This window comes from Equus quagga, unplaced genomic scaffold (genome assembly GCF_021613505.1).
Source record: "Equus quagga isolate Etosha38 unplaced genomic scaffold, UCLA_HA_Equagga_1.0 HiC_scaffold_11199_RagTag, whole genome shotgun sequence".
Taxonomy (NCBI): Eukaryota; Metazoa; Chordata; class Mammalia; order Perissodactyla; family Equidae; genus Equus; species Equus quagga.
Genome location: NW_025792173.1, coordinates 279 through 14,502, shown reverse-complemented (window position 1 = coordinate 14,502; position 14,224 = coordinate 279). Strand labels below are relative to the sequence as shown.

General features: G+C 65.2%; 1 protein-coding gene across 1 annotated transcript; it reads right to left on the bottom strand.

The window, feature by feature from the left end:
• Positions 1–9,676: 9,676 nt before the first annotated feature.
• Positions 9,677–13,638, bottom strand: LOC124231894 (cytochrome P450 2W1-like; the record flags this gene model as incomplete). The annotated part of the gene is made up of 8 exons (XM_046648904.1): positions 9,677–10,005; positions 10,263–10,404; positions 10,759–10,943; positions 11,070–11,208; positions 11,500–11,673; positions 12,698–12,855; positions 12,926–13,075; positions 13,432–13,638. Coding segments are annotated over 8 exons (1,352 nt in total), but the record flags the coding sequence as incomplete, so codon positions are not given.
• Positions 13,639–14,224: the final 586 nt, after the last annotated feature.

Sequence of the window (14,224 nt, the reverse complement as noted above, 5' to 3'; positions counted from 1 at the left end):
CAGAAGTCCGTCCTCCGTGGAGAGCCGTCTGCACTGCGGGGCAGGCCCCTCACGCCCTCAGCCCCTGGTCCAGCACAGGCATGGGAAGGGCCGGCCCCAGCTGCCCTCGCCAGCAGCCAGGCCTGGCCACAGGCCCCTGCCTGAGGCCGTTCTTCTCGAGGCCCATCCCAGGTTATGAAAGAGGCTGGAGAGCTTGTGGGGGACCCTCTTGGGGTCACCAGTCCAGCCCTTTATCTTACAGAATGAAACCCCGGGCTCAGAGAGAGGGACTTGCTTGGGGTCAGGGAGCAAGAGCCTTGTCGGCCTGCCCCGGGGCCCCTCCACCCCAGCTGGGCTTTGTCCAGCTGCCAGACTCTGGCCATCAGGCCTCCGGGCTCCTCGGCCTGGGCTGTTGGCCTGCCCCGTCTCACCCGGGGGCACCCTCTTAATCCTGGGTTGGGGTGGGGTGGGGGCTGAGGTTAGGAGATGCCACCATTTCCAGAACGCTCCAGTGTGCGTTCCCTACAGGTCAGGACATCCCCCCGTGCAACCACAAGCCACTCAGAGTGGGGGGCTCCTTGTCACGTGACCACCATCCCTCCCACTTCTCAGCGACATCCTCGTGCGGGTCACCCAGTCTAGAACCCACCCATTTGCTTGTCTGTTCCTGTGGTCTCCTGCAGTCTGGAACTTTCCTTGTCTCACCTGCTCTTCATGACCTTGACGTGCTTGGCGAGGCCAGTTATCTTGCAGATGTGGACAGCTTGGGCTCGTCTGTCCCCGTCCAGATTCGGGTGGGGCCCGTTGGTGCCCCCAGCACATCCTGGTAGCAGGTGTGTGAAGGTCTGTGCTGACGGTGCTCACGTGATCCAGCTCGGGTCGGCCTGGTTTTTCTCTGTAGAGTTACTGTTGCCTTTAGCGGCTGGTGCGTGTCTGCGGGAAGCTGCTCTGAGATGACGGAAACCCTGTTTCTCCTCAGACTTTTGCCCACCGATCCTCACCTCCGTCGGTGGGTGCTGCCTGGGTCAGTTGTCACTGTGCTGACCACTGCCGCCTCCCATGCGCGGTGGAGTTAGTCCCGTCAGCACAGACCCGTGTCCCCCCAGGGTTGTAATCCATCGCCCTCATCGTCTGTTTCGACAAGTGTGGTTTTCGTTACGGTTGTGACAGCTCCCGGGGCCAACATGTTGAGGTCGGGTGCCCTGCGTGCACGTGATGGGGAGGGACCTCCAGGAAGCAGGCACCTGTGAGCCGAGCTCTCGAGTCAGGCTACAGGTGCAGCAGGGGGAACGGCCTTGTGAGCCGGCGCACAGGCTGGGCCAGGATGTGCCAGCAGCACTGCAGGAATCATCAGCCGGCAGTGCGGCCCGCTCCGGAGCCCCGCGCTGTGTGTGACAACGCGCTGCATCCTTGCCACAAGCCCGCTGTCTTGCATAGCCCCAAGTCAACTCCCCACTCGAGGAAGCTCAGGGCTCCCCCAGCAGGTTGGCAGCCATCTGTCCCCAGAGCCCAGGGCCAGGGGACAGGCCATCCCAAGAACGCTCTGGAGCAGGCGTCACCTGCGGGGAGCCAGCGGGGAGCTGTGTGCAGAGCTCTCGTCGCCCACCCTGCCTGGGCCTGGGCTCCGGGAGCTGCCCCTCCCCTCCCAGGGGTGAGGTGCTCCTGGCCAACGTGTTGGGGTGACAACTGGGCTGACCAGGTGCCAGGCCGCTTCCCACTTCCCTGGACGCAGCAAGACCCGCTCCCTGAGGAGGGGCTGTGGGCGCCTCTGGGTACCTGCTCCAGCCGGGTGGCCCTTGCCCCCTGGCTGAGACCACAGCCCTCACGGGCACAGGAGTGTCCTGGGGCAGGTGTCAATTTTGATGAAGGCTGATGTACCTAGTTTTTCTTGGGTTGCCTGTGTTTTTGGTGTCATAGCTAAGAAATTATTGCCTGAGCCGAGGTCTCACGGATTTCCTCCTGTGTTTCCTCCAAGAGTTGTGCGGTTTTAGCTCTTACTTGCAGGTCTGCGATCCGTTTTGGGTTGACTTTTGTGCACGGTGTGAGGCAGGGTCCGGCTTCAGGCTCTTGCCCGTGGCATCTGGTTGTCCTGGCGTCGCAGATGGAGAGAAGGTTGTGTTGGAAATTGGCTGACCACGGGTGTCGGCCTTTCTTCCTGGACTCTCGGTTCTGTGCACGGATCCGTCGTCTCGGTGCCGGGACCACGGTCTCCATCACTGCGGCTCTGTCGTGGGTTTGAAGTCGAGACGTGCGGGCCGCTAACTGCTTCTTAAGTGGACGTCCAGCCGCTCCTGTCTTCAGCCTCATCTTCGCTCTCCTAGGAGTAACCGCACAGCCACTTCTGCCGCCTGTGGGCGAGCAGGGGGGGCGACCCACTGCCCAGTTGCTTTGCTCAGCTGAAGCGTCTTCTGCCCCAGATCTTCCAAGTCGGTCATCGTTCATCCCCAGCCCCCAACGTCGTGACTGTTTCCTTTTCCTCCGTCCTCTCTGTCCTGGCAGATTGATCTCTGAAAATAGATCTATTTACTGTCGAGTCAGTGGCATTTCAGGAGGGCGTGAAAACTGATGGCTGCCGGCCCCCTTGGTGCAAGCCAGAGCTGATCTGTGAGGAGGTGGCCCAGGGCCAGCTGAGGATGGCCCCCAGGCCAGCCCGCCCTCCCCGTTCCCCCAGTGCTGTCATCCTGGAGCGAGGGGACTGAGGGGGAGCAGGTGTGGCCCAGGGCCCTTTGCCGATGGGGTGTCCTCTGCTGCCTAGCCACCTGAGCTCCTCAGGCCCTGGTGTGTGGACACTTGGGCCAGACGGTGCCCTTGAGGCACAGGGGTGAGACCCGAGGCGCAGCCACAGGACCAGGAGCCCACGCTCTGAGCACCTCGTGTCTCCACTGCTCGTGTCCCTGCACCACTGCCACCCCTGCCTGCCCCTGACAGTACTTGTCCTCTTCCCGTCCAGGTTCCCGACAAGCACTTCTCCACCCTGCTGGCCTACCTGGAGGGGCTCAGGGGCCGGGCCCGCGAGCTGACTGTGCAGAAAGCTGAAGCTCTGATGCAGGAGCTGGACGAGGCGGGCGCCGCCAGCCCGGACCCCCTCCTGCTGGAGAAGAGCCAGCGCCTCCGGCAGGTGCTCCAGCTGCTCTCCTAGGGGCGGCCGGCGGGTGAGGCCACTGCCGCAGCGCGGGGGGTCCAGCCTTTGCAGGATGCAGCTGACCCCTCACCCAGGTGGGGGCCCGGCATGGGGCAGGCAGGGTCGCCGGCTGGTCGGCGGTAGGTCCCTGCTTCTCCTGGCACCTGACCCTCAGAAGGACCGCCTCTCTCTCCTGACCCTCCTTGGCCAGAGACCGTTCACAGATGACGAGTTTTAACCCGTTTACAGCAGAACGCGGTCACTCTGGAATAACCTAGAGCCGCCACTCCTTACCTTCCCACTGCCCTCCAGCTGCCAAGGAAGTTGCTTCGTGATGGAAATGCCTATTTTTCTACCAAAGATCCCGCGCTCGCCCTTCGCACCAGCCTGGTCTGCAGCGTTGGGGTGTGGGGGTCCCCAAGTTTGGGCCTGTATTTGCCGAGCGGCCCAGGCCTTGGCTTGTCCATCTCTTGCCTCCCTCCTGGGGCCGTGCCACGGCCTCGCTGCCCACTTCCAGGGAAGACCTGGCTATGTTTTCAATAAAGACCTGCCCGTGTCGGCCGTGGCTCTTGTCCGGTGTGACTTGTGCTCCTTTGCCTGTAGATCGTGAAGAGCTTCTGAGAGCAAGCCTCGGGCCGTGAGGCCGTCCGTGGCCGAGGCCTCCCCAGACGGCGTCCAGGCGTGCTCCTCCCATGGCACTCCTGGACGCCAGCGCTGACCGGCCACTCGCTCCGCAGGCCCGTCACTTCCCAGTGTCGGCGGTGACTGCACCGGCTGCCCTCCCACGGCCGTCCCAGCCGGGGAGACGCCTGCTCTCTGCATAAACATGGGTGCGCAGGCGGCGAGCCTCTGGAAGTCAGGGCGCTGAGCACCCCAGAGATGCAGGGGGAGAAGTGTCCACACCTCTCCTCCAGCGTGAGAAGCCGGCATGGGGCCTAGGCCGCCCCACACAGCAGACCAAGTGCCGGCTGCGCGGGGTGGCTTCAAGACCTGCTCCAGGTGCAGATTCGTAAGCTGCGTTGTTGGGCTGCGGCGGTGCCCAGACCCCCGTGAAGCCGTGGGATGTGAGCTGGCGTGTTGTAGTTACAATGCCCACCGTGAGCCCCAGGCCCCAGGCCTGTGTGTGGGTCCCTTATTCCAGAATAGGGTCTCCAGCCTCTCTGTGGCCACTCCTGGCCTGGCTGGGCCTCCCCGGCCGTGGCCCCCGGGGACATGGCCTCAGGGCCGCGTCATCAGCCCTGGTTTGTGACCGGCAGGCCTTTCTGATACTTCAGCTTCAGTTATCATGAAACCCCTGTGTCGAGGGCCAATTCTGAACGGCGAGGTAGGGCCCTGGGGTGGGTGACCAAGCCCAGGAGGGGCCCACACTTCCAGAGGGGCCCAGGCAGGTCCCTCACTGCCCACTCGAGCCTTTCCCTCTTCTCACCCATGACCCAGACCCCTGGACTCTGAGGGTCGCGACACCCCACCTCCCATGCAAGCCTCATCAGTCCCCACCCCCAACCCCTGGAAAGAGGGATGCCGTGTGCTCCTGAGGGGGCGTTCCATCCCGTCCCCCGCCCACTGGTGCAGCTGGAATCCTGATCATACACACACACGCGTGTACACACGCACACGTCCAGTTCTGGGGGGAGCGACTGGCCCAGCACCGTCTTAGGCCTCTGTGGCCTCGCAGACGGTCAGAAGCCCTGCCCCCCTGCTGTCCATCAGGTGGACCATAAACAGGAGGCCCTTGGGAACTGGGAGTCAACGCAGGTCTGCGGGAGCCTGCAGGCCGGGGCGGCATCCTAGCTCCATGGGTAACCTCAGACCGCGAGCAGTCAGGTGTGGGCCTCCCCATCTCTGAGCTTTGAGGTATCTTAAGAAGTACACTGAGAAGTAGACATACAAGGAAAGAAGATGCACAAGATACAAAGAAGACGCAGATCATTTTTAAGTAATGAAGGTTGTTTGATCAACAACATAGCCCTGGGTTTCCCAGCAGCCGAGTCAAAAAGGGAAATGTGCTGGGTACCAAGTCCTTGTGTCTGTGAGTGGACAGGGTTGTGAAGAGCATGGTGCTCCCCTCGCTGGAGCACACACCATCCCCACACCAGCTCCAGGAGGCTCCTTCCTCCCCAGGAGCTCCCGTCGCAATGTGAAGTGCTGTCCTCTGCGGCGTCCTCCTGCAGAGGGAGGTGATGCAGTGACATCACCTGGGACAAGGCTGTCAAGAGGCATCGCTTGGTGTGGGACCAAGCTCAGGAGCCAGGCGGTTCCTGGGGTCCCCATGCCGGTCGGAGATGATGCTCTGATGAGACCCCGGGGGCGGCTGAAGTGGAAGGTTGGAGCCTGGGGCCAGGCCGCTGCATGGGGGTGGGGGCCACGTGCCTGGGGACCGTCTTTGAGTCCCCACCTCACCAACCCTGCGAGGGGCCACCGGCCGGAAGCTTCCTGAGGGTGGCTGTGGTTTCCCCTTTCACCCACCACCACTCACCAGGAGAGAGGAAGGAGCAGTCAGCCTGGCCCCAGCATGACGCCATGAGGACACTGAAGCACCAGCTCCTCCTGGCGACACGCTCGTTGGGGGCTTGGTGAGGGGCTGGGGCTGAGGGGTGGGACTCAGTGGAAAGTCCGACGTGGTGGCTGCACAGCCCCTGTCCCCCCACAGGAAGCAGGTGCCTTTTACTTTACTTCTTCCGGAATTTATGTCTAAGAAACACTCACCGACAGGTGTCTCCTGTCAGCCTCCTACCCCGAGAAGTGACCCTCGGTGACTTGCTTCCCTCTGACGCGCCCCCGTGCAGTCGCCTCTATTTCCAGATACACAGTGTTCAGCGTTCACCACTCACAACCACAGAGCAGCTGTCCACCCGGCACGACCCTGACGGCGGCTGCACGGCCACAGCCTCGAGGCTCAGAGCCAGAGGGGCTCCGGGACCCCTGCCCCCCACCCCAGCCCCGGAACATGTGTTGGCCCCTGCGGGGGGGCGGCTCCCTTGGGATCCCGGGGCCCCAGGAGCTGAGACAGCCAGGTTTGTTCTGGGGGCATTGCTGACAGCTGGAGTCGGGGGCGGTGTTTTTCATCGACTTAGGAGGGATAATGTGAGCCTCATGTGGCGTGGCTGTGGGCCAGCCCTGAGCCGCCCGCCAACCCCCAAAGCTTCCCCCGCTCGCCACCCAGAGGCAAGGTGGCCGCGAGGGGAGCCGTCCAGGAGCCCCTCTGCCGGCGTGACCCCAGCCCTGGCGTCCAGCCTGTCTGCCCCTCTGACCCACGGCGACTGGGGACCCCTGATGGACGTCCAGAGGCTTCTCCCGAAATCATGCGGCCTGGAGGCTGGGCTCCCTGGATGTGCGGCCAGCAAGAAGCAGGATCCAAAACGTGGAAGTGTCCGTCGGCGGGTGAGTGGACGAACAAATGTGGTCCGTCCACACAGTGTGGCATTTACTCAACCTTGGACAGGAAGGAGATTCCGACACCTGCTACGACACGGATGAACCTTGAGGGCGTTGTGCTGAGTGAACTAAGCCAGACACAGGACAGACGCTGTGTGCCCCCACGTACGTGGGGCCCTGGACTCCTCAAATTCAGGAAGTAGATGGGGGGGGTGCCAGGGGCTGGGGTCGGGGGTGGGGAGTGAGTGTTTAAGGGGGACCGAGTTTCAGATTTACGAGATGAACGAGTCCTGGAGATGGATGGCGGCAATGGCTGCACACAACAGGAGTGTGCTTAATGCCACTGAACTCTACACGTAAAAATGGGTAGGATGGCAAATGTCATGTCGTGTCTGTTCACCAAAATAAGAAAAATACGAAACAAAACCAACTAGGATATGAGATGTCGATGCCACGGTGGAGGCTTTGCCCACCCAGGATGTCTGTGCACTTGGCCAGGGCCGGACCGAGTGCCGTCCCAAGGAGGGGTAGGTGGGCAGGTCCCCCGTCTGTGCGGAGGGAGGTGGCGCCAGCAGCTGGGAGCCACGTCCCACGTCCCCGTTCCCCGTGCTGACGAGTTAAATGCAGCTTTGACAGGTCCTGTCTGGCCAGTTGGGTGGAGCTGCAGACATGTCCCCCCACAAAGACCCACCCCCTCTGGAGCCCCCTGCCCAGAAAGGGGTTCCCTGACCCCACCTTTGCGCCCCACTGTGAGTGAGGGGAACCCAGGGCCTTCCAGGCTGCCTAGGGGTCCGCGATTACTCCTCAGCCCTGGCCGGGGGATGCCCCCAGGCTCAGGGCTCCTCCCTGTGTCTCCCTCTCCCCTGAAGGGCCCACCAGGGCGATGGTGGCGGGGCCTCTGCCCGTCCTCGCTCCCCGCCTGGTGTTCAAGCCAAGGACTGGGGAGCAGAACCGGCCGTCTGTGGGGCTGCGAGGGTCCTCTGGGGTCTGCACCTTCCCGCCCAGCAGGAGGGCTCCCCGAGTTCCTTGGCAAATTAAAACAACTACCATAGAACATCAACTAACCGATCGGATTCTTTTGAGAAACTGAAAAATCACCGTGGAAAGTGGTTTCATTTTGACGCCTGTTCTTACAAATTCCAAGAATAAGTGTCTCGGTGTCTGCTTCCTGCCGCCGGGGCTGAAGCTGGACGTGTGGGCAGCGCCGGGACCCAGATCCCCCGCCGGGAGGTGACTGCGGACGGGGCGCCGGCGGCACTGGGTTTTCAGCAAAGCGAAGGCTCCGCGATGGCTGCTTTCCCCGTGAGCACACCCACCTGCGCCTGGCAGAGCCGCCCCGAGGAGCTGAGTCTCAGACGACAGCTTCCTGAAAGCGTTTCCCACAGCCCTTCTGGAATGTTCCGCCCAGCCCTGCAGGACGCCCTGAGTTCCTTCACCGGGATGAAGTCAGATGTGGGCTGATCACGTCGGGGACTTCCCTCAAACACGAACACGGCACCCGCGGCCCTGCCCCCCAACCCGTCGGTGTTGAAGGTCAGTTCAGACAGACAGGAAGAGAATAAAGCGAATGCTCGTCACCCCCCACAAGCCTTCCCCTAAATGAAACGGTGCAGGTGACCCGCCACCGTGAACCCGGCGCATCTGGAAGCATCCAGAGCCTGGACCCCGCCTGTACTTATTAGGGAACCCTGCCCCCTGCTGCCCGCCCAGGTGTGGAGATCCGTGCGTCCTGGCTCCTGGGTCCTGTCGTCTGAACCTTGGGGGCCGCTCCACCGTGGGCACACGCGGAGACCCTTCTCCTTTCCCCCAGGAGGGACACTCTCCTCGTGCACAGGGGTGCCCAGCATGGGAACCCTGGGCCACGGGGACCCCCCACCCCGTCTGCAGCTGCACTGGGAGTTGCCCCGTTCACTGGTTCACGCCCTTGTGGGCAGCTTCCCCACGTTGTTGCCGACACTTGGCATTGTCAGACTTTCTAATCATTGCTGATCCGATGCTCCCCCGGTCCTCACTGTGCCGAGTGTCCACCAGACGGGGCCTCCTTCAGGAAGACGCTCCGGCCCCAGCTGGGAAACGGGCTGCCCCTGTGCCCCACCCCGTGCCCCTGGCATCCCTGCCAAGAGCTCCAAGAGGGCAGAAACCACACTGCGTTTGCCACCATGTCCAGCCCTCGCCGCAGAGCAGGCATCACGTCACCTTGGCTATTTGTGCAGAATTCAGCAGCATGGCTAACTTCCCACCTTGTCCTCGGCCCCGCCCTCCACCCATCCCCCCAGCTGGTGCTTCTGCACACTTTGCCTCAGAGAGGATGCCCTGCAGAGAGAGCAGGAGTCGGCTCCAGGCTGGGTGTAGGGGAGGATGGAGCCGGGCTTTGGGTATGTCAGGGCCTCAGTTTCCCCATTTGCATCAGGGACCTGTGCGGTTGATGGGGTCTCAGGTGAGGGGCCCCCAGTGTCCTCCTGCAAACTCCTACTCATGCTTCCTGCCCAGCCCCGCTTGCCCCCGCAGGGGCCTTGATCCTCCGGGTGACGGCTGTCCCTAGACTGGCCTGTCTCCCACTGAGGGCATCTCTGTGTTACCCCAGGACTCAGGGTCCTGGCTCCAAGGGCAGGGCGCCTCCTGGGCACAGCCCCCAGGAGCTCCAAGGAGGGGGTGGGGTCTTCAAGGGGCCCGGTCAATCCCAGGCCTGACACGGTGCAGAGCAAGCCTGCTGGGAACTGAGGCCTGAGGCTGGCCTGTGGGTGAACACCGCCACCTGCCGTCTCCTGCACCCCAGCTGCCGGTGAGGGCACCTCTGTGCCTGGTGGGGGGTGCCTGGCCGACACTGGCCCTGGTGGGGACCAGATGGGAGGCAGTGTGCAGGGGAGATGGGGAGAGGCAGTGGCAGGGAGCCTGGGGGAGGTGTCGTGGGGTGTGAGGAGGGGATTCTGCACCAGTGGGGCATGGGGGGCACCTGGGAGGGTCTGGGGGCAAAGGGAGGAGAGAGAGGATCAAGGGAGGGGAGGGAGCCCAGCTCAGCACTGGGGCCCTGGTTGCCCCGGGAGGAGACAGGAGGAAGAGGTCCCACAGTACCAGGTGGGGAGCCTGGAAGAGGCCCAGGGCCTTCAAAAGAACAGGATCAGGCCCGGTGCTCCCCGACGGTACCCAGATGAGGCTGCCCAGCCTGGGATACACAGCCTGGGGTGGCCGCAGGAATGAACCCAGTGAGGGGGCAATGAGGGGCCGTCCGTCCGTCCTGCCTCGATCATCCACAGAGCACCCCAAGCTGGGAGCCGGGGGCTGGGGAGCGGCAGCCCTGGGGGTTTATCCCAGCGCAGGCCTGATGTCCCTCTGTCAGCGTCCCCGGGGCCTGGGCACAGCGCACAGGGCCTGGGCCGGCGGCCGCATGGTGAAGGCCGGCGCGGGCGTGGTGTCCAGGGTGGCGGGGCTGAGGCCGGGCGGCGGCAGCAGGCGGTACCTCTGGAGGAGGCCGGCGAACAGCAGGAACAGCTCCGACCGGGCCAGGCTCTCCCCGACGCAGACACGGCGGCCTGCAGGGGAAACTGAGGCACAGGCTGGGGGCTCCAGGCCCGCTCTTTCCACGGCTGTGTGGGCGAGCCGGGCCGTCTCCTGGAGTGAAGGGGCTGGGTCCCCCAGGGAGAGCCACCGGGCAACCTGAGGGTGAGGCCTGGGCCACCAGGACTGGGGTCAGCTCTGAGGGGACAGAAACGGGGAGCCAGGACCGGGGGCATGGGGGTCCCCACAGGCCCCAAGCCACCGAGGCGCTGGTGGGCAGGCCCACGGGTACCTGCAGAGAAAGGCAAGAAGGCCGCTGGCTTCACGAAGCGCCCGTCGGCGTCCAGGAAGTGGCCAGGGTTGAACTGGTGGGGCGTCGCCCACTGCGTCTTGTCCAGGAGCACAGAGCTCAGCAGGGGGACCACGGGCGTGCCCTGCGGGCAAGGTGCAGGGGGAGCACTGAGAGAGGGCCCCGGGGAGACGGGAAGGGCGGGGGGGGGGGGGGCCTCGGCCCACCAGGAGGAGGTCTGCTCGAGGGTTTGGCTCCTGCACACTTGCTGTGGCCAGCGTGAGCCCCATGTCACAGGCGAGGCACCCAGTGGCACCAGCGAGGCCAGGTGACCCACCAGCCACATGGCAAGGGGAAGCCCCAGGCTGCAGGGGGCTGTAAGGCCGAGATCTGCCCCCCTCCTGTTTCTGAGGCCCCTTTGCTGCCCCCCACAGGGACCCCTGGGCATCATCAGAGTCCAGGAGGGGCCCAGGGTGCAGCCGAGGCCTGGCCCTCCCACCTTGGGGAGCTGGTAGCCGCACAGCTGGGTGTCGGCCGCCGTGCAGCGGGCCACGTGGGGCAGGAGAGTGATGAACCGCTGGACCTCGTGCAGCACGGCGTTGGTGTAGGGCAGTGACCGCTGGTCCTCCAGCCGGGGGAGCCGCTCGGGCCCCAGCACACGGTCCAGCTCCTCCTGTACCCGGCCTGCAGGCGAGAGGGTGGGCGCCAGTGTTCCCGGGATCCTCCATCCCCTCGGCCCCGGGGGACCCCACCCACTGGGCACGAGAGGCCATCCTGGCCGGGGGCGGGCATGAGGGGCCCGGGGCTCACCCTGCACGTTCGGGTGCTTGCCCATCAGGAGCGCAGCCCACTGCAGTGTGGCTGAGGTGGTCTCCGTACCAGCCATGACCATGTCCAGGGCACAGGCCACCATGTTGGCCTCAGCAAACAGGCCCATGGGGTCTTTCCCCTGCAGAGGTGGGTGGGGCGGGGCTCAGCTGGAGCCTAGGCTCGAGAAAAGGGTAGAAGGTGGAGATAGGGCAGGAAGGACGGAGCCAGGACCCGCTGGGCGCTGACTGCATTCTGGGCTCACCGAGACCTCCCAACTGCTCCCTGAGGCCGCACTGTGCGAATGCCCCGTTTCACAGATGAGGAGACTGAGGCTCAGGGAGGCCCCCAGCCAGGAGGTGGAGGAGCATGGCGCAGGACTAGCGTGGACCCCTCCCCAACCCCAGTCCTCCTGGGGGCGTCTCACCCACACCTGGCCCTCCTGGATCAGAGCATCCATGTAGCTCTGCACGGGGCCTCTCCTGGGCGTGGACGGCCGCCGGGCCTCCAGGAGGGTCCTCAGGATGGCTCGCACCTCCTCGATCTTCCGCAGGACGGGCCGGTGCAGCTGGAGGAGGGTCCCGAGCCAGGGGTAGATGTTGAACAGCTGGGGGCAGAGGGCAAGACAGCGAGGTGGGGGGCCAGGGCGCAGAGGGGTGAGGGGCGGGGCCATCCTGCCACCGTGTGTTCACGGGGCCCTGCAGATGTGCTGGGGGCGGGTGGCGCTCGCGGCCACAAGAGGGCGTCCCACTCAGAGCAAGGGGTCCCTCGCCCCGGGTGGGACCAGCAGCCCCAGGACTCAGGAAACCCCGTCCAGCGCGGGCAGGAGGAGCCGCCCGACAGTGACACACTGGGGGTCTCGGGCCCCGCTCTCCATCCACCAGAGTGGGCAAGACAGAGAAGGGGACAGGGTCCTCGCTATGGAAACACTGACCCTGCCACCAGTCGTTAATGTGAAAGCGCTCAGGGCGAGTGTGTCTGACCAGGTCAGCGGAGGGGCCACACGTGCCATCGGCGCTCAGTAAGTGTCACCTGCCGTCCCGGCCACACCAGCACCACCGTGCCCCCGAGACAGCTGTGGTCCCTGGGGACAGTTACCCAGGGCACCTCGGTACCGAGGAGCTGGCACGGGAACGGAGGCCGGGGAGCAGCGTTCTGTTGCCCCCGGAGCCACGCTGACCTTCTGCCTCCAGCCTCCTGGGGCCCCCTGGTTGGACCCGGCCACCCTGGCTTTCTCCAGGCGGCCGTCTTCCTGCCCAGAGGACGTCCGGGCCCCCCTCCCCCCCACCACCGACCAGGAGCGAGTTAGAGTTTGGACGGAAGCCTGAGGACCCGAGAGGCTCCCCCCTCCTTTGAACAGGTGCGTCTGTTGCTGACGGGAAGGTGCAAGGATGGGAGCTGGGGTCCCCTACCCCAGCCCCCTCGTTTCCCAGGGAGCACAGGGGACTGGCCCCAGGGCCCATGGCCAATTGACGTCAGAGACAGGCCGTGCCCTGGGCCTCCCAGCTCTGAATCCAGCGCTGCTTCTGCAGGGGGGCAGGGGCGGTGCTGGGACCCCCTTCCACCCCGGCCTCAAGCCAGCGCTCAGCTCCCTGCCCCCCACCCCGAGGCCCAGAGCAGCGACCTCTCACCTGCAGGCCAGGGGTCCCCAAGAGGACCATGACCTCATCGATGAGGCCCAGCAGGGCCACGAACACGGGATCCCGGTAGTCGAACCGCTGGCCGAAGAGCAGCGTGAAGGTGACGTTGGAGGGAGCCCAGCCGAGCAGGGCCAGGGGGAAGGGCCGGCCTGCGGGCGGGGGAGACAGGCCTCAGCGGGGAGGGGACCCTGGGGAAGGGGGTGCCCCGGCCCCACTCACCTCCATAGCCGTCCAGCTGCACCGTAAGGCACCTCAGCTCCTGCAGGACCTTGTTGGCCGCAGGCCCCCTCCCCACGCCCAGGCGGTGGAGGGTGCGCACGGTGAACTGGCGGGCGGCCCTCCAGCGCGGCCCGGATGAGAAGAAGACACCTGTGGGCCAGACACGGGGTGAGCGGCTGCCGGTGGTGCAGGCAGGGAGCGAGTAGGGGTGGGCCCGGGTCTGGGGTCTCGCTGGGCCTCACTGCCCTCCCCCGGCCTGCTCTCGAGTACCTGGCCTCGGCTGGCCCATCCCCCATTGGTGCGCCGTGGTGCTTTGTGCCCTTGGCCTGCCATGTGGACACCCTGTCCCTCCCCACGAGCCACTCCGGGGGCACTGTCTCCTGCTGCCTCAAGGGAGGGGCCCCTCTCCTTGGGCCGCCACCCCTCCTGGGGGCCAGGGGGTCCCCTGCCCAGCGGGCCCCCATGAACAGAGCTAGCCCTGCTCCCCCCCACCACCGCACACCTACCGCCGCCTCCCTGGATGAGCTGGAAGATGGCAATGGGGGGCCGGTCGGCCAGCTCCTGCCCAGTGCCCACCAGGGCCTCCCTCACTGCCTCGTAGCCGGTCAGCACCACTGTTTTCTGGAGCCCCAGGTAGACGGTGAACACCGGCCCGTACTGCTCTGAGAGCTGCCGGGGACAGGCAGGGATCAAACAGTGTCCTTCCAGGTCCCCTGTGGCCCCTCAGGCCACACCCATGCAGGACAGACACTAGGAGACTCGGAAGCCAGGCAGCCCAGGTGAGGGCAGCATGAGCAAAGGCTCCGGGGCCGCCATGGGGAGGTGTGTTTGGCTGGAGCAGGGCCCCAGGGGGCAGTGTCCAGCCAGACCCCGCAGAGCCCCCTGCCATCCCCTCCAGGAAGGTGCTGGGGGTGGCCGTCATAGGTTTCTCTTCTCAGGGGACACACTGGAGGGGGCTCTCCTGTGGCCCAGGGCGAGCAGGGTGGGAGGGCTGGCTGTTGCATGGCCTGAACTGGAAGCCCAGGGTCTGCACAGGGAGCGGGCCTGATGGACTCCGTCCCCCGCGGCCCCGAATGGCCAGTGTGTCTCAGGCCGGCCTCCCCCGCCCAGTGTGAGGACACACGAGCATGCCCGGCAAGGACGGGCCTCTGGGGCCTCCACGTGTGCTGTCCCCCCATCCTCACGGCATCCCTGCCCTGGGCGAGGGCTGGCGTGTCCCCATTTTATGGGTGAGGATGCGGAGGCCGGGAGGCAGGAAGTGAGTTGCTGTGGATCCTGTGCACTGAGGGCCGGGCCGCT